Source organism: Magnolia sinica, chromosome 12, assembly GCF_029962835.1.
Source record: "Magnolia sinica isolate HGM2019 chromosome 12, MsV1, whole genome shotgun sequence".
Classification (NCBI taxonomy): domain Eukaryota; kingdom Viridiplantae; phylum Streptophyta; class Magnoliopsida; order Magnoliales; family Magnoliaceae; genus Magnolia; species Magnolia sinica.
Window position 1 is genome coordinate 26768123 of NC_080584.1, and position 20729 is coordinate 26788851.

At 38.1% G+C, this 20729-nt stretch overlaps 1 protein-coding gene across 1 annotated transcript in view; it reads right to left on the reverse strand.

Annotated features, from left to right (window-relative positions):
• The window catches only part of LOC131221142 (AUGMIN subunit 3), a 126813-nt gene that overhangs the window by 37379 nt on the left and 68705 nt on the right, over positions 1 to 20729 (reverse strand). The window contains exons 11-15 of the mRNA XM_058216292.1: positions 20177 to 20234; positions 20025 to 20080; positions 10293 to 10445; positions 8581 to 8692; positions 8354 to 8495 (exon numbers count right to left, since the gene is read on the reverse strand). Coding sequence (XP_058072275.1) covers positions 8354 to 8495; positions 8581 to 8692; positions 10293 to 10445; positions 20025 to 20080; positions 20177 to 20234 — 521 coding nt within the window. The remainder of the gene's footprint in view (positions 1 to 8353; positions 8496 to 8580; positions 8693 to 10292; positions 10446 to 20024; positions 20081 to 20176; positions 20235 to 20729) is intronic.

A 20729-nucleotide genomic window follows, 5' to 3' on the forward strand; every position in this document is an offset into this window, starting at 1 on the left:
AAACTGTTTCTCACTCCTTCTAATACTAATTTCGACCAACCTTGGCTGGATATTTGAGGAAAAAACACATTATATTGCGGATTTTGTTGAATCAAAGCTTGGTGGGCCATTTTTCATAAATTTGTCAAAAATAGGTATTTATACTTTTTTTAATATGTTTTGCTGTTTTAATCATCTCATATGATGTGTTAATCATAGTAGAACATGTTAATATGCATTTTACAGATTTGGGGTGCCATTTAATATTTTTTTCTATTTACGCATGAATTTTGACCCTTTTTTTTTTAAATTCGAAAAATCAATTTTTAATGGTTGTTTTGTTGTTTTAATCCTGTCATATGATGTGTTAATCATAATAGAACATGTTAATGTGCATTTTACAGATTTGGGGTGCCATTTTATATTTTTTAAATATTTTTTTCTATTTACGCATGAATTTTGCCCCTTTTTTTTTAAATTCAAAAAATCAATTTTTAATGATTGTTTTGTTGTTTTAACCATGCCACATGATGTGTTAATCATAGTAGAACATGTTAATGTGCATTTTACAGATTTGGGGTGCCATTTTATATTTTTTAAATATTTTTTTCTATTTACGCATGAATTTTGCCCCTTTTTTTTAAAATTCAAAAAATCAATTTTTAATGATTGTTTTGCTGTTTTAATCATGTCATATGATGTGTTAATCATAGTAGAACATGTTAATGTGTATTTTACAGATTTGGGGTACCATTTTATATGTTTTAAATATTTTTTTCTATTTACGCATTAATTTTGCCTCTTTTTTTTAAAATTCAAAAAATCAATTTTTAATGATTGTTTTGCTGTTTTAATCATTCCATATGATGTGTTAATCATAGTAGAACATGTTAATGTGCATTTTACAGATTTGGGGTGCCATTTTATATTTTTTAAATATTTTTTTCTATTTACGCATGAATTTTGCCCCTTTTCTTTAAAATTCGAAAAATCAATTTTTAATGGTTGTATTGTTGTTTTAATCATGCCATATGATGTGTTAATAATAGTAGAATATGTTAATGTGCAGTTTACAGATTTGGGGTGCCATTTTATAATTTTTTAATATTTTTTTCTATTTACGCATTAATTATGGCCCTTTTTTTTAAATTTTAAAAAATAATTTTTTAATGATTGTTTTACTGTTTTAATCATGCCATGTGATGTGTTAATCATAGTAGAACATGTTAATGTGTATTTTACAGATTTAGGGTGTCATTTTATAATTTTTTTCTATTTTCGAATTAGTGACTTTATGTTTTTATTTGCTTATATTGGACAGGTTTTGCCTTGGAGCTTCTTAGGGTTTAGTTAGAATATAAAATCATCTTTATTAACATAGGTCATACACTCATACTCATATCTAATTATCTAGTGTCTACCTAAACCTAAAGAAATGTCTGGGTCTGGCCAACAACAAGTAAGTGATGATATTGGATGGCAACATTGTGAGAGGGTTGGTGGTACTAAGCACCAAATGAAGTGCAAGTATTGTGATAGACTAGTGACTGGTGGAATTACCCGTCTCAAACAACATTTGGCACATCGAAAGGGTCAAGTTGCGCCATGTAGTAGAGTACCGAAAGAGATAATGCTTTTAATGCAAGCTAGTCTGGATGAGTCGAAGGGTAAACGTGCTGCTGTACAAAAGAAGAAAGATGATATTTTGGATGCAGCTTGACAGGAAGTGTTTGGTCCTGAATATATGGGTATTCGTGATGAAGATATTATTGATTCTGACGAAGATTCAGATCGAGAATTTACTATAGCTAGGAGAGAGAGTTTGTGTCTGGCTCGTGAAGAGGAAGAACGTCGCCGCATGTTTGGCACGCATGGGTCAGTGCGTGATACAGGAGGGGCAGTGGGAGTGGGAGTGGGAGTGCAACTGGAAGTGCAACTGCTTCTGCAGGTGGGGGGGGGGGTAGGTTTGGTGGGTTACGACGTATGTTTGGGAGCCGACGACAGACATCTTCACGTGATACCCCTATACGTTTGGATGAAGAAGTAAATGAGCCTAGGAGACCCTCTATTGATCCAATCCTATTTAGGAAAGAATCAACTAAACAAAAGAAGATAAAACAAATGTGGAGTAGAACTTCCGTTGAGAAATTAGGTAGAGCAGCAGCAAAGTTATTTATACATGCCAACATACCTCCTAACGCAGCCAATTCTCCATATTGGCAGGTGGTAAGAAGCAGGTGAAGGAATAAAAGCTCCCACAGCTAAGGAGATTAGGGGGAAATGGACAGATGCAAAGTATGCAGATGTGAAAGTATACGTGGCTACCTTTAAACCTGTATGGCAAGCCAGAGGATGCACAATCATGTGTGATGGTTGGACTGGCCCAACCAGACGCAGCATGATCAACTTCATGGTATACTGCCACTTAGGAACTATATACCACAAGTCAATTGATGCCTCAGAGGCAACAAAAAATTCTACTTATATTAATGGACTAATGGATAAAGTTGTGGACGAGATTGGAGAGGAGAATATAGTGCAGATTGTGACAGATAATGAAGCAACATATAAGCTTGCAGGACATATGTTGATGGATAAGAGAAAACATCTTTTTTGGTCACCATGTACTGCCCATTGTATTAATCTTATATTGGAAGATATTGGGAAGAAGAAGAATGTTAAGGAAATGGTCGAAAGGGTAAAGGAAGTGACGACATTTATTTACAACCATAATCAAGTAGTTGCAATAATGAGAAAGTTCACGAAAGGACGAGAGTTGTTGAGGCCTGCGGCGACTAGATTCGCAACAAACTTTATAGCATTAGAGAGTTTATTCCAGCATAGGGAAGAGTTGAGTGAGATGTTCGCTTCCCGAGAATAGCTCAACACAAAACATGAGAAGAAGACATCAGGAACACCGGTCGAAGTTGCGAACACCATACGGGACAACAAATATTGGAAGAAGGTCAAGGCGATCCTAAAGGTGATGGAGCCACTAATGAGGGTACTCCGTCTTGTTGAATCCGATGAAGCACCTACCATGGGCTTCCTATATGATGCGTGGATAAGGCAAAGTTTGCAATTCAACGTGATTGTAGAAGTTGGGAGACTTATTGAAAGATGATCGACAAGAAATGGACAAAACAACTACATCACGATCTTCATGCAGCAGGTTACTACCTAAATCCTAGGTATAAATATGCCCAATCATTTGTTGCGGATGATGAAATTCGTGTCAGGCTAAAAAATGTGATAAAGAGATTAGAGCCTGACTTAGATCTGCAAATAAAGGCATTAAATGAATTAGATACATTTGGAAATCGCCTTGGTAGCTTTGGAGATGCTCTTGCACAGCATGCAGTATCTAGATTGCAACCGGCCGAATGGTGGATTAATTTCGGAGAGAGTACGAAGGCTCTCCAAAAAATTGCAGTAAAAGTTTTGAGCCAGACAACATCTTCCTCTAGCTGCGAAAGGAATTGGAGTTGTTTTGCGCTCATTCATTCAAAGAATAGGAATAGATTGCAGACTAGAATATTAGATAGACTTGTCTTCATGCACTACAATATAAAACTAAGAATGCGACGACATCATAGGAGCATTACAGCTGCTGATGAAGGAGACTACTGTCCAATAAACTTGGATAATATTTATGATGAGGATGACCCACTTCTACCTTGGTTGGAAACAAGGGAAAAGCAAATTGAAGAGGATAGTGAAGAATTGGAAATTGATGACCCAGAAATACGCAGAGCGCAACAAGAGAATCGTGCAGATGTGTTGGACCCAGTAAGAGGGGCAGCGTTTATGCCACGTATGGATACGGCTTAAGATCAACAAAAGAGTACGAGCAGTGGTAGCGTGACTGTGTCGGATGAAGACGATGACCCCCCTGCCCCTGGTGCTGGCACTTCTGGTATTGCTCAGCGCCCTATACAGTCGTCTACAGATCACGATGTCGATGAACATCGACGAGATGGTACACGAAGTCGGACTTATGAGTGTACCGAGTCACGATACAGCCAGCAGGAGGTGGGTACATCTAGTGGTGCACCGGGTCCGAGAGGTTCGGAACATCAGCAGGCCCATGGTCTTGGTTATTATGATGGATATTCTTATGGTGAATTGAATTATGATGGTTATACTGAGCCTGTTCCATCACATTCATGTTGGAGTAGCCCTCCCGATCAATATCCATATGATTATAGATATCCAGATCCAAATCCAAGTTACTCATCACAGCAGACGCACTCTCAATCTCAAGATTCTCAACAGCCTAAGTATGGGCACCAGTATGGCTATTCAACGGGCACTGGTGGATATCCTTACTCCAGGTCAGAGTCGTTGCCTAGTCAGGATCAGTCATCCTCTAGTTTCGTTGATCTAGTATTTCCTTCTGGCACTGGATATTATGGATATGTAGCACCTACACCTATTGGACAGCCTCAGCCTGATGGTGACGATGACGATGATGTGGAGGTCGAGCAACCACAAAAAAGCAGATTTTCATTTTGGTGGTGACTTGTGATTGTGAGTATATATTTGTGTTAAGGTAAGTATTTGCAGCAGACAGCTCACAACAGTATTATTGCAAGAAGCCATGCACACACTTGACACTGCCGAACTTGTATTTAAAATAGCTCCCCTGACAACCAATCAAGTAATCCTTAATCAAGTTGCAGGGGAGTATATCAGACACTACTAATTATTTTTTTAATATTCTTGACTTGAGGATGACAGGTCATAGACAGGAATTACACTATCACAGTCACGTGCACCACACTGCACAGGACCACAGGTATGTTCGAGAAATTCCTCAAAAATAATTACAAACACCTAATGTAAGATATTTTCATTTTACATTCATTCTAATATATCTATCATTGATAGTGGATAGTTAGAAAATTAAATATATGAATTTTGTAGTCAAATTTAGGTTATCTGGTTCATAAATTTATCAGACAGTCCAATACAACTTCTCACCAAAGAGTGGACCGTTACACCACCATAAACATGTTCCAATTTATAAATGAATGCATATTTGGAATGCTTAGAATATTCTGGATTTAATTCATATTTTTTAATATTTTTTTGGTAAAAAGGCCGTTACGCCCCCGTATCACCGTTACGCCCCCGTCTCCGTATCGGTTTTGGAGGACACCGTTACGCCAACCGATACCGATACGGGACACCTTGGTACAGATTCTTCCTCGACTCAGTAAACATCATCAATGGTTTGAGTAAAAAAAAAATAGCTTAGACTGTTGATCTCCCTGATATGAAGTTGTTTCTTAAAATAGTCTTTTCTTCAACCCCCCCCCCCCCCCAAAAGAGTTTTTCTTGGGACTCAATGAGTTTGATCCCATGATAGTTGATATATGGTGCATTTCCTATCTTCTTGTAAAAGGTACCACAATGCTTTTCCTCCACTCATCCGGCATTTTTTGTTAGCAAAATTTTATCGATAAGACTAATCTCTTCCACACTTCTGCTATAATACCCAGCCTCACCTTATTAAGGGTACCTTATCATCCCTTACCCAAATCCTAGGATAACACACCACACGGTCAGAGACAGATCAAGTTATTGTATTTGTAGATATCTTCTCTCCCTCTATAGTGCTTTAACATATCTTATAATTCATTCAAAGATTCAGCCTCTTTGATTTCTTTACTTCATTGTAATGATTTTATATGTTTTGATGTTTTCCAAGTTTGTACTTCCTTGCTACTTATTACAACTGGACCTCACCCACCAACCTGCTTTTTATGTGTGCCTTTCCTGCCTTTAGATTTACCAAGCACTTTCTTGCACTCTTTTCATATGTGAAGCCATCTCTAACCACATATCCCCAGCCTTTTTTTCAAGATTCCTCTTGCCTTCTTCGATCACTTCCTCTCTAAATAATCATGGCCTTGCCCCTTCTAAGTTCCGCAATTGAATTCTTGCACAAATTTTACTCCTCGCCTCCTCTCTTCTAGCTCTTATTGAACACATTTAAGATCATTATCCTATGTTGCTGTTAGAGGTTCTCTTAGTATAACTTTTCAGTCCTTGCATGTTGACTGCTCCGTCCTCTCAAATGAGAAAAAGTCTATATACAATTATTGTCAACTCTTAATAGTCACCAAATGCTCATGCCTCTTTTCCTAGTTGAGCATGGACAGGCAATGTATTTCTCTTCGTAGTCATCTATTTGCAGGCTAGAAAAGCATAAAGTTATGCTTGTCTTATTGTGGAGATCTTTTGGGCATGCTTCATCCATGATGGGATGCAAAAGATGATGTAGGGCAATTAACCACTTGCACAAAAAGCTCGAACTGATAGAGCATGGTGAATCAATCCCTTTATCTCATAGCCCAGGCCCCACATCTCATGGGTTAGGTTCTCGGCCGAACCCCCTCTCATGGGCCCCACTTCACATGAGCCACTCGCCTCACACAGGTGGGGGCTGCTTCACACGAGCCACCCGCCTCATACAAGCCGTCCACCCCGAGAGTGCTCCTGCATCCCACAGGCCACCTCACTCGAGCTCGGTGTAAAAATGCCCCTACATTAATCACCCCTGGTGAGGAGTCTTAAATACGAGATATCCCACTCTAATACCAATTTGATGCAGGACAAGTAATCACTTGCTCTAAAAGCTCGAACTGCTAGAGCATGGTGAATCAATCCCTTTATCTCATAGCCCAGGCCCCACTTCGCATGAGTTACGCTTCACACGAGCCACTCGCCTCACACGGGCCGCCCACCCCACTTGGGCCCGGTGTGAAAATGCCCCTGCGTTAAAAGACCAGGGTGGTCTGGATTGCTGAAGCATGGCTCCCACTTGTTAGAATTAAAAACAGACGTATAACATGCAAAGTCTTGGGTCACGTAGCCTATAAATTCCTCATACATGATATTTAACATGGGAACAGTTGAAAGACGTTGTATTAAGCTCTGAAGAAGAACTTAATTAGTGTATTGGCAAGTTGGTCATGGTTGATATCATTGTTATAGCTTGAGAAGCTGACAGCCCTTACCTAAGGAATTTTGTTTTTCATTTTCACAAGGGGAAAAGGTCGTTTTGCTTTTCTGGAAGCACACATTGTCACTTGTATTGCTTCCCATCTCCCTCCTCACAATGCAACCGACCCTAACAATAATGATGGCATCACTTAGCCAACTAATTGCACATAATAATGTGGTTAGTGATTACACACATAGTTAAACCAATCACATGCAATTAATGTCTTGGTGCTTTATTCATGTGGTTGTTGAAATCTGATCTTGATGTACTTGGATTTCCAATCACGTAGTCACTAGGAAAATCTTTGTTTCCCCCTTCTTACTGAACTATGAGGTGAGGCAGTGCATTTTTCTCGACATGTTTCATCAGACATACAATCCTACACAAAATGAAAACACATCTATACGAAATAATTGAACGAGAAACATACTCCAGAGAATACATAAACCAAGAAAGGAACATGATTATACAATGCATAACCAAGAACCATAAAAGTGAAGAAGGAAACAAACTATACACAGTGGAAACCATGATATGTATCTAGAGAATAGAAGAATTGGACAGTGCAGTTCTACACTAAAATCTCGAAATAAGATCCCACAAAAATAGTGGTCAGATGAGAAGTACTCTTACTGAACAACAAGAGAACATGACAGAACAAAAATATAAATAAGGATGATGGTTTCTTGGCCTGTGACAGTTATTTTGTATATAATATTACATAAGCTTTGGTGGTCCAACATGAGTGTGCAATAAAGCTCATGTTCACACATGTGCCAACGTGACACAAGTGTGCGATCCAATCCATCCATTAGGTTGGTCCGGCCTTCTTCATCATTTTCCAAAAATAAATCTAGCCTACTCTGTATGTGGGCCCTGATATCAGAAAGTGGCTCTCAAGAAAACAGTTAGAAAACTTCAGCCAAGTGTTTAGGAGCCATGCATTTGTTTTGCTAACTGAGGCTCACCTGCCAAGTGGATCAACCTGATTCTTGGACAAGGGCATCGATATAGTGGTGTTGTTCATATGGATGGATTTGACTGCGAACATATGGTGCCATGTTGGCACCTGTGTGGCATGCACATGCACTTTATAGAGCACGCGTGTGCACTTAGCAAAGCTCACATTAGATAATGCATGTTACAAGTATGAGAAATTGATAAATCAAGCTGCTGGACAATAAAGCAGGATCATGTACTTCACTACTTCCCATAAAATAGTTTAGAACAAATCTGAAATACTAGCATATTTTTTAAATGTTTATTTTGTGGTCAATCCACTCATAAAGAAAAATCATTCACACGGAGAGTGAACATTAAAACTGAGCATTTGTTTTCCATATACAATGAAGGATCACTCACAGCTCATTAATGCATCTGTTTCTGGCCTCTGGAAGGGAGTTTTCCAGGTCCGACTGGAGAGACAGCAAGTCAGAATGCAAGCCAGATACTTGCTGAACAATGCCAGGTGCTGAGACATACGTTGCTACACCACCTTGACCATCTAGAAAATAAAGACAGACATTAGTAAGCTGCAAACAGAAGCTGGATATCTTTCTGTGATTCAACAAGAGGATGATGCAGCTTACTTGAATGAATGCTTAAGAGATCTCTAACACCATGCAGAAAAGTATCCCTATCATCGACTGCTCCTTGCTCATGTACTTCTGATGCAGCTTGAATCAGTGATAAACAACGACCCTATGAAGATAAAAATTCAACATAAAGTCAAATACATCTTGTGGAAACACCAATAAAACATATTGCAGAAATGGGCATTATTTGGCTAGTGCATGGATAGGATTTTCCATTAGGATAATGATAGCTATTCACAAAGGGAAAAAGTTGTACATGTTATGAAATCATAAATAAGAACCTAAAAAAGTTGGAGGTTTCACAACAGGAAAATGACCATAATCATAGAGAAGGCAAAATGGCAGTTTTGATGCACCAGTGTGGTTTCCTTCATATTATCAGTGTTCAAAGTATCGGTATCGCTACAAGTTTCACTGGCTGGGGATACAGAAACAATATCGTTGATAATTGGAAATTTGGGAAAACATGAGAAAACAATATAATTTTCAGTGAAACTTCAGGAGATGCTAAAATACACATATTTGCATATTTAGGAATTAAAAAATAAATAAAATAAAATAAAAATTGTAAAAAGAATGTAGACACAATCAGTTTCCATTTAATGGGGGCTTAAAAGCATGTGTCGCAGTAAGAAACGGTCTAACCATCCCATCTAACCATCCAATCGTCCATCCAACCTTCCATCCAAACATCCATTGATATTGCAGAATATCAACAACTCACGATATTTTGCTAAGAAATCATCAACAACTAGAAAGGAAACAAAAGATTGTGGTGTTGATATCGCGCATGTTGCGATAGCGATAATATTGAGATATTATCAATATTAGCAACGATAAATTGAAAACTGCATACAACAATGTGCTCATAAAAAATTTTAAATGGAATTTTTTTTATTTTTTTTTTTTAATAATCAAATTTTTGTGATATCTCTATGTTGGCAATATCATTGAAATATCGCCGATACACTTGTGATACAAGAATCACCTAGAATTTACACAGTTGAAAATATTGGCAATATATTGGCGATATCGATACAATGGCAATAAAGCGACACCTAGAATTTACACAATTGAAAATCTTGGCAATATTGATACGTTGGCGATACTTAGCAATACATTGTTGATGCCTGGAATTTCTAATACCGCCGGTGTTATCGATATCGCTATCAGTGTTTTTGGTATCACCAAGCTAGAGATAACGATAATATCGGAGATAATTCAAACAGTGCATATTATATATGTGATGAATGATATATCGGCATCATATAAGTGATATTTGAAATGATGTGAGAACAACCATCGTCATCATAATCATCATCTTAGCCTTCTCGTGGAAATTCCGGATTGATATTTTAAATGGAGGTTGGCAAAAATTTTACAATCGTTGCCCACAAGACATCAACCTTCCTCTTTTTTCCGAGTACAAGTCACAAAGATATGGCGGGTTATACTTGAGGTTTTGGCTGTATGGCACAAAGACAAGCCACTGATCAATTTTTATGAATACCATTTGTTAACACGATCATGCCCCACACTCAATGTTAGCCCAATTATTACATGGTGCCCACAAGGGGGAACTTGCGAACTTTGTGCCTAGTACATTAAGTATCAGACAGGTCAGCTGATCACACAATGATATGGGACAACCATCCAAATAAAATACACATCAAGTTATGGATGATGACAACCAGGTAGCTGCATACCACGCGACCGCTCGTAGCTGACAAGTATCCTTGCAATTCTGATTCAATAACTTTAAGCAGCGAATATGCTCCAAGCATGGTCTTTCTCTCCAGCTGGCAAGCTATTTTCAAAAACTGGTGTCTGGAAAGCTGATTGATCAGATGCTTTATGAACTGCAAAATATAAACATCAGTCTTCAATAAGTTCCATTACAAATTTATTCTATTTAGATGACAAGTAGCAGTTTATCTTATCATGGATAATGAAATAAGAGGAAGCTGCAGTAATCAGTCTACATGACAGAAAAGGAAATATCATGGGATAAATACATTTGTTAGTGTACACATACACCTCAGGTGTACATAATACAAGCTTTGGAAGCCACCAAGACTAAAATCTGACACTGATATCAGATGCTAACACACATGCCTATGTCCAAGTTACGTAGTTTACAGGACATAGGAGCGTTGATTTTGGGGCAGAATCCACCCACCGTAGGACCTTCAAATCATTGGTCTATGAAGATCAAACTCTGCAAGCCCGATAGTTCTCTTCCAAAGATTGGACCTGCAAAACTCAATCTTCATGGCCCAGAACATTAGTGCTTTCATTCTTTCCTTCATCATTCATTCATGCTAGAGATGCCATTTCAAGCTGCAAGGAGAAATGGCCTTGCCCACTCCCATCTGTGTCAAGCTGCACGCTAAGGTACTGCAGTAGACCACTAGACTACTTGTAATTCATTGGTAAAATTTAGGGCCTTTTTGTAGGCAGGTGGATCCTATCAAATCAGATAGGCTTAGCAAAACTCTTTCATTTTCGAGAGGGAGACAAAATGAAACAAGTTGAAGAACAAGTCACTTTCGACATGCTACTGCTTTGGTGGAAATGTCTTGAATCTACCAACATTGGACTTTGTTTAGATTTGTTGACGGACCATGATAGATGGTAATGATCACAAGTGTGGCCCACTTCAAATGGAGATTATGGTTTCTATTGTCTCATTATTCCTTTTGTTTAGTACTTAAAGTGATTTGTTAGCATAGAGTTTAAGCATATGGGCTAGGTTATGGACTAACTTAAGCATAGGGGTGTTTTTGTGCACCTATGGTCAGATATCAAGATCAAGTGCAGGTGTAGAGATTGTGAATGAAAGTAATGGAGGGGCATTTTCACATCGGGCTCAAGTGGGGTGGCCTGTGGGATGCAGGGGCACACTCAGGGTGGGCAGCCCGTATGAGGCGGGTGGCTCATGTGAGGCAGGCCCCATCCATGTGAGGCGGGTGGCTTGTGTGAAGTGGAACCCATGTGAAGTGGGCCAAAGAGGGGGGGGCTCAATTGAGGTCCTAACCCATGGCATGTGGGGCCTGGGCTATGAGATAAAGGGATTGATTTGCCATGCTCTATCAGTTCGAGCTTTTAGAGCAAGTGGTTAATTGTCCTGCATCAGAAAGGGAATGGCTTCTTGTATTTGTTAGCAATCGGTCCATACATGAGTGAGGGTGATAATTAATCTATGATTTTTTGGTGAGTTCAAGTTCTCCAAAGCATGTTTGATCTCTTCTTTCCCTTAAATATGAACGTCAAAAATGATGCTAAGGGTAGTTTTCTGCTTTCATACTAGTCTATAAATCTTCAAATTACAAAGACCAAACTTAATGGTGCGAATTATTTACAATGGACCACACCCGTAGAAGTATTTCTTACAAGAAAAAAGAACTTAAAGGATTATGAAAGCTCAAAAGATTATGAAGATTGGGTGATAGAAGATGCTCAAATTAGAGCTCTTCCATGGAATAACATAGAATTGCATATTATTGTAAATGTAATCTTTTTTTTTAAACAGCAAAAGAATTTTGGAAAATTTTGAAAGAGATGTATTCGGGTGAGATTTATTTTCTTTTTCTTCTTCTTATTCTTCTTCTTTTTTGGCATGCGCTGCTCAAGTGAGAAGAATTTGACTGGTATATACCAGTTGCTTAAAAAAATAAGGGGATAAGAGGGTAAGCGAGCATTATTCGACGTTGTAGGGTATGAGGGAAGAACTGAACGTATACCAACCCCTGTTGACTGATTATAAGACAATGAGATGGTAATGAAAGGAATTTTGTGTCACCAGTTTCATCTTGAGTTTGAACCTGTGAGAGCACTTATTGTTGGTGGTAGTAATGTTTAATCTACTATAGATGCATTTGCCCATTTTGAGCATGCAATTAGTGTAAACACTCCGAATTCATCTTCAATGGGCATTTATTTCTTCCTCTGGTAGGGGAGATGGAGGAAGTTGCGGTGGTCGTAGTCATGGTAAACTATTTGGGGGTAGAGATTAGGGAGAGGTCACTTTGGTGGTAGAAATACTTAGGAAGATCGTACTGCAAAGTTTGGTGGCAGCCATAGTCAGTTCAGCATGTTCTATTCGATACTGGTAGGAGAAGAACCCAACTTAGCATTGTTAAAAGAGACAGAGAGAGATGTATTCTTATTATGAGCTTTCTAACTACAAAGTTCATGCATTGGGACCTCACTAGAAAACTAATTTGGTTGAATCAAGTTCGATTTTTCTATGACAGTTTTGAAGACTATATAGTCAAACCCATCTCAATCAAGATATTCCATAAAGATAATGGTGGTCATAATTGCCACCGTGTGAAAAAACCTATCTTAGCCCCATAATGGACTGTTATGGGGCCATTACGGCCGTTATTAGACCGTTACGCATTTGTTAATGGCCGTTATGGAAAAATTGACTTGTAACATGCAATTAGTGTAAACACTCTGAATTAAACCTTTGATCGGCATTTATTTCTTTCTCTGGTAGGATAGAGGGAGGAAGTTGTGGTGGCGATAGTCGTGGTGAATGATTTGGAGGTAGAGATTTAGGAGGATGTCACTTTGGAGATAGAAATACTTGGGAAGGTCGTGGTGCAAAGTTTGGTGGTAGTTGTAGTCGTGGTTGTGGAAATCGATAGTACTCTTGTTATGGGCTTTCTAACCACACAATTGATATGTGTTGGGACCTCATTGGAAAGCTAATTTCGGCAAACCAAGTTCGATTTTCTGATGATAATTCTGAAGGCTATGTAGTCAAGCCCATCTCAACCAAGGTATTCAACAACAATAATGGTGGCCGTAACAGCCACTATCATTACCTTTACAATATGGGTTGTAACAGCCTTTATGAGTTTTTGAAAAAAAAAAAAACTATCTCGACCCAAAAAAAGACTATTACGAGGCCATTATGGCTATTACATGTCAATTTTTCTGTAACGGGCATTACGGCTATTATTACTCCATAATGCGCAATGATTACTACCGTTATACATAACAACCATTACGGCCATGATGTAATTGTTATATAATTGTTTTGGAATACCTTGATCTCAACTCATTCTTAATCAAGTGTAGCAAGTGATATAGTTACATTGTCCAAGAATGAGTATACAAATTGCTAAAAGCTCGTTCCAAACATGTATCCTCTTCCATTGCTACTCTTGGTCAATCAGGTATGATGTCTTGTATCCTCTGAAAATGTTCCTTGTGTTATTAATTCTTGAGCTTCAAACCATATGCAACAAGCATAGTGTCTTATCTCATTTAGATATGGTATCTCAACTCATATATCTGAGTTGGGTATTGCTCATCCTACAACATCTCTTCCATTGACATCATGATGCAAGACAATTAACCACTTGCTCTAAAAGGTCGAACTGATAGAGCGTGGCGAATCAATCCCTTTATCTCATAACCCAGGCACCACATCCCATGGGTTAGGACCGCGGCTGAACCCCCCTCATGGGCCCCACTTCACATGGGTTCCGCTTCACACGAGCCACCCACATCACACGGGTGGGCCCCACTTCACATGGGTTCCGCTTCACACGAGCCACCCACATCACACGGGTGGGCCCCCCCTCACACAGGCCGCCCACCCCGAGTGTGCCCCTGCATCCCATAAGCCACCCCACTCAAGCCCGGTGTGAAAATGCCCCTGCATTACATCAATTTTATGCATTCCTAAATTTCCTCCAAGTCTATTGTCAATAAGTAAGCTAACTAGATCCTTAAATTGTTCTTTTACATTCCATACCTCCTATTGTGAATTTCATGATTTAAAGGCAGGAAAGATGATTGGTGGAGGACGTGAAGCGAATGGTCTTTATCATCTTGACAATGGAATAATCGAAGCTATACTAGGAAAAATGTATCACCTCATCAATGGCATTGCAGGCTTGGTCACCCTTCATTGAATAGTTTAAAGAGTCTTAAAATGCAAAGCTTGCAGGTTAAACAAGCATCATAAAGTCTTGTTTCCACATCATGTGAACAAAAGGAGGGACAACCTCTTAAGTACATTTTGATGTGTAAGGTCCAGTTTGTACTGCTAGTTTATTTAACTCTACTTTATTACTTTGTGGATGATTATTCTTGCATGACCTTGTTATAATTAAAAAAAGATCCCTCTAAAGCATTTTCCTGCTTTAAGGAATTTTATATGGAAGTACAAACCTTATTCAATTCTATGGTGTGTATTCTATGTTAAGATAATGCTAGAGAACATGTATTTCATGAATTTAATTCACATCTCTTATCCATGGCATTATTCATCAAACCTCATGTGAACACTCACCACAAAAAATAAAAAATTAAAAAAAAAAAAAAAAAATGGTGTCGTTGAACATTAGAATCAACACTTAAGTGAGGTTATTCGGGCTCACATGAAGGTCTCGAATATGATTTGGAGTGATATAGTTTTGACTACATGCTATTTACTAAATTGGGCCTTGAAATTAGTATGTACACCTTTTCTGTTTAGTGTCCTGATATTCCTATGTTTTGTTCCTTATAAGGTGTTTGGATGTGTGTTTCATACATCAGTTAAATCATGTTCTTGACAACTTTGACCCCAAGGTTATCGAGTGTATCTTTCTTTGATACTCACTAGAGGTGGGCATCGAGTTGAGTCGGACCGGATTGGGTCCAACTCGACTCGAGCCAATTTTTCCAAGAACCTGACCCGAACTCGATTCGATCCGGGACCGAGTCCAGCAGGGCTGACTTGATTTGATCGGAATCCTTGCTGGCCTGACCTGAACCGAGTCCGATTCGGTCAGGGAAACCGAACTGAGTCGGATCAGGTTGAGTCTATCCAATCGATTTGGACTGGGCTGAATCAAGATCGAGAGAGAGGGAGAGAAAGGAAGAGAGAAAGAAGGAGAGGTGGGAAAAAAGGAGAGAGAAGGAGAGAAAGTAGGATGGGAGAGAAAGGAGGAGAGATGGGTGGGTGCGGCGTCGTTCGGGTAGAGAAAGAGAAGGAAGGGATTAGGGCTTCGTTCGGGTGAGGTGGGGAGTAAAAAAATGAAAATAAAAAGTATTACCTATATCATACCCGATCGAATCAGATCGGATCGGATCGGTCCGGATTGACCACGATCCGAACTTGATCCGATGTACGATCGGATCTGAGTGGTCCTACTCGAACCGCACCGATCCATGCCTTCGATTCGGTTTGGTTCGGATCGGGTCGGATTCTGCCCAGCTCTAATACTCAAGTACTTAACGAGGATATAAATGCTACAAACTTGTCTCTCATAAATGCTATGTCTTAGCTCATGTCACATTCTTTAAAAATACCACCTTTTTTTTCTTAAAGATGGTATGTCGTTGCATTTTGGATAAATGTTTGCTACTCTTTCCTTTAGGCCTAACACATAACTTACATTGGAAGAAATGTTTGTACAACGTTTAGTTATGTCATTGCAAGTCTATTCCAGATGTCCCAAGAGTAGTAATAAGTTCTTCCAATTGTGGATTTTACCAATCCTTCGATTCCATCTGAAGATCGTTGTTCTCCCTAATCTCTTTCTTTAACATCTAATGAAGACGACTTACTCATCACTCTTGCATTCAACATACTATTTTTCACTTTATTTCCTTTGTTGTTTATTTCGGAAAAAAAAAAAAAGAAAAAAAAAAAGATGCAAGTTAGGAAATTTGCATACAATTCGTTAAGTCTCAGGATCAATTGGAAGATGTGTTTATTGAGACTCTTGTTTGTACCCATTTGGATTGTCTCTTCCTCAAGCTGGGTAGTCATGATATAAATGCTCTAGCTTGAGGGGGAGTGTTGAAGGACCGTAATGAATGGCGATGATCGCACTTGTGGCCCTCTTCACATGGCGATTGTGATTTCTACTATTTCATTTCATTATTCATTTTTTTAGTCCTTAAGGTGAGGTCTTAGCATATGAGCTTTGGTTATGGACTAATTTACGAGTGGCGGTATTTTTGTACTTTCATATATATTATGAAAGCCCTCATGACAGTAAGAGGAGAGGCCAGAGGCATCACTAGTCACTACCCTCTAAGCTCTCTCTCTTCTCTTGCTTCTCATATTCTCTCTCTTTCACCTTGTCAATCTAACTCGAGGAAAAAGATTCAAATCCATTTGAATATAAAATATCTGAAAAAGTAATAATTCAGACCTTGTCTAAACAACCCTCAATGAATTACATTTCTCACTCTCGTTAATTATGAATTAAGAATAATTATTTATTGAAGTGACATTCATGGTTTGTTTCACACATTTTGCGCCAAACTATCTCTTGAAGTAATCAAATAATGATATTGAGAAGCTAGATGTCAAGTTTTAAGTTGTTTAACTTGTTTTACATTCAATTATTTTATTATGCTCATCTTCTTTTAGTTAATAAGACACATGATAAAATGTGCTGAAATAGTTTAAATACATATCTCCTCACTACCTGTATCCTTTCCTTTGAACCACAATCAGATGATTTGTTACCAAGGTCACAACCATTTCATATTATAACGTATTAGTCAACTTGATGGTGGTGCACACTGCTGGAAGGGAGTTTGAAGAGGACTAGGGCACTGTTTCCTTTCAGTTTATGCAGAAACTACTAAGTTTAGACTGGAAAATCTTTCTAACATTTACTTCTTACAAGTTACAACCATCAAGCACATAGCAAGTCGCTAACAATAAGAGGGACCAAATCATTGTCCTATAATAGGCGATTACTTTTCTAGCCTCAAGTTTTGTACTCAATTGAGTCAATTCCTCTTCTAATTTCATCTTTTATAGATAATATAGAAAATAAATAGCAGGGCTGATACCATGCAAGATGAATAACTAGGTATATATATGTATATGTATATGTGTGTGTGTGTGTGTGTGTAGTCATGCTCACCTGCGCACGTGCGCACCTTTGCACACATGTCATGGGTGTCTAATCTGAACGGTCCATGTGATGCGGAATCCCATGAAACCCCAAGGGACAAATTTTCACCCTGATCTAAAATTCTGGTGGGCCATAGCAAAGAGAAATGCAAATCAAGGGAGGAAACTGTTTTCATTTTTCATGGCCCACCAAAGTTTTGGATCAAAGTGAAACTTGGGCCCAGGAGATTTCATGAGGTGCTGCTTCATATGGACGGTTCAGATTTTGGATCCACATCACGTATGATGGGTTCTCAAAAAAGTTTGCATCAGTTCCGTGCGAACTGGTGCGCAGGTGAGCATTTCCATATATATATATATATATATATATATATATATATATATATATATATATATATATATATATATATATATTCCCCACACTTTTTTCTTTTGAGCGTCGCTGATTATCTCCTAAATAATTACAGAATATTGTCGAAATCGTTATCGTATCGCAAATTGTAATAGGGGTTAATTGTATCGAATTGCAAATCGTAAGATTTTTTCTGGAATTTGAGATATATATGTATATATATGGGAAAAGGTACCATGCGCTCGACCTCACGATAAGCTCCCGTGAGGTCGAGCTGTGTGGGGCCCACCGTGATGCATGTCGACCATCAACACTGTGCATTTGATGGGTCCCCTCTAAATTATGGAATATAAATAAGCCGTATACGTAACTCAAGTGGGTCATACCATCTAAAATCATGTGAAGACACCGTTAAAACATATAAAAGCACTTGGTGGGGCCCACCTGAAATATGCATGCATCTGAAACTTGGTCTGAACCCTCATCCAAGTGGGACACACATAATGGATGGGCTGGATTTGCAAACCACATCTCGGTGGGCCCAAATATTGATTATGAATGTTTTAATGGTGCACGGCCCCTCTCCACTTCTGTATGTGGTGTGCCCCACTTCCGTATGTGGTGTGGCCCACACAAGTCACGGATTGACTTGATTTTTGAGACCTAGGCCCACAATGGAATGGTGCATCGGACTGATGGGGTAGATGTTCAAAACACATCACGGTGGGGCCCACACCGCTCGACCTCATGGGACGGTCTTGTTAGCTCAAGCGCATAGTACCTTTTCCATATATATATATATATATCATAAAAGAATAAAAACTCATCAATTATCCATTTATCATCAACACGTACCAAAAAAGTAATACATATCATGATATTATCAATTGAGAAAATGTATATGGTATACATATCATGATAGTAAAGGATTCTTGTCTTTTTCCTATGTTTTCTTTTGTTGTCTTTCAAAAAATTTATCTTAAAAAACATATAAGAGTCCTTAAAATTTTGTTTTGTACCTTTTTTTAGTGTAGAATCAAGTTAGAAAAAATGACATTTGATTCCATTGTGAATCAAAAGATATCTTTATTTTTTTTATTTTTTATTTTTAGGTTTTTGAATATCAAAATCCCCAAAAGAAAAAATAAGACATTTTTAATAGGAGAGAGCCTTTTTCATATTTTATGAGCAAAAGGGTACAAAGAAAAGGAGAAATTGAATAAAAATAATAATAATTTGATTTTTTAAGTATTTTTTGGGCCCATTTATGCACTCTACAATTATCTTACGATTTGATACGATTATCGTACAATTATTTAGGATTTGCTATTTGGGTGTACAATTCAAATCGTACACCTATACGATACGGTATGAATCATACAATTCATATCATGAATCCTACGATTTTGATAACATTGATTACAGATGCAGAAGTCCAAGAGGAAGACCAAAATCTCACATTTTAATTTTTGGAAAACAATAAGCACTTAAGATACGGAAACAATAATATATTAATTAATTCTTGAGCATAGTCATCACAATAGCCAAAATTAAATACTGATTCACATTGAGGATAGTCAGCACAGTTAGCCAACATTCCTCTTACGATTAGATGTTTTATGGGACAGTTCAAATTTCATTCCACGCCACTATTGGCAGGCCACCATGTGAAAATTGCACTGATCAGTCACTCCTAACCTTTAAATGTTGGTCGTTTTTGTTATAACTCTTCACTTTACAAATCAAAGATCAGATGGTTAGCATCAATTGACAGAAGCGTTTCTTTAGAATCAAAAGTAATCCAAACCGGGGTCCATCTAGATGTTTCAAGTTAATGATTTGACATATGTTTCTCTGATTGATCCTGACCATCCATTTTTGCATGTTATCTATCAGATGGTCTTGACCATCTGATAGATGGGGATTCATGCAATGTTGCTTAACAAAAGTCCGTGGTACGAATGGACAGTCTAGATTGATGATTGGACTGTCCCACGTGTGCAAAGTGACTGGTTGCGTTTTAAGCCTACAATGCAACTAGCTGTATTTAATCCCACAAATAAATTCTATAAAAATACCAGAAATAAAGGTTGCTAATGTTGGACAAGGGGTTATTATGTCTTCAATAACTAAAAGTCGCTGCTTCCTGAGTTATTTAGAATTTTTCTATCCTGTAGAACACCTCAATTAAGCCAAACATACCGTTTTCTGTTGACCAATATAATATTCCTGACGCATAACCTTCAAATCATAATCACCTATGACATCAAAAGATGGCAAGTATTTTAGAACAATTCCAAGATTAACTTTTCGTTTCTCCAACGCAACAAAAAGGAATGTTTACCATATGGTACCTTGCAATATGTATGTATCTTGGAGCTGAGCAAGCTCCGAACAAAGACGTGGAATAGTCTGAAAAAGAAAAGAAAAGAAAAGATATGAAAACCATCATCCTGAATAAAATCATAGTGAAGGTAAAGGAGAAATTCTGTTAGCAATATAAACATGGAGCTGCAAAACATTTAGATGTCATCAACTTAACCAGATTGCTGGTAAGTGGAGAACAAAATTCCGTCAGAAATAAAAACTGCTAATACATTTCTTGTAAGCTATTTTTATATGGTTGACATCAGTGTTCAAAATATCATTGATTTTGTCTAGACAACATCTCAGTTTTCCCACGTGTAATAGAATACCTTCTTGGAATACACTTTTTACAAGATATTGACAATAATTTCATTGATATGAGCCAATGCATCATGGTATCCACGATATTCCCAATATTTCTGGTGATATCCATGGTATTTCCCATGATCATGCCACCTAGGACCCATAGTACACTCCTCCATTCTATGGGGAGTGCATTCCTCATTTTGTTTCTAGTTGAATAAATTAGAAGATTGCTGG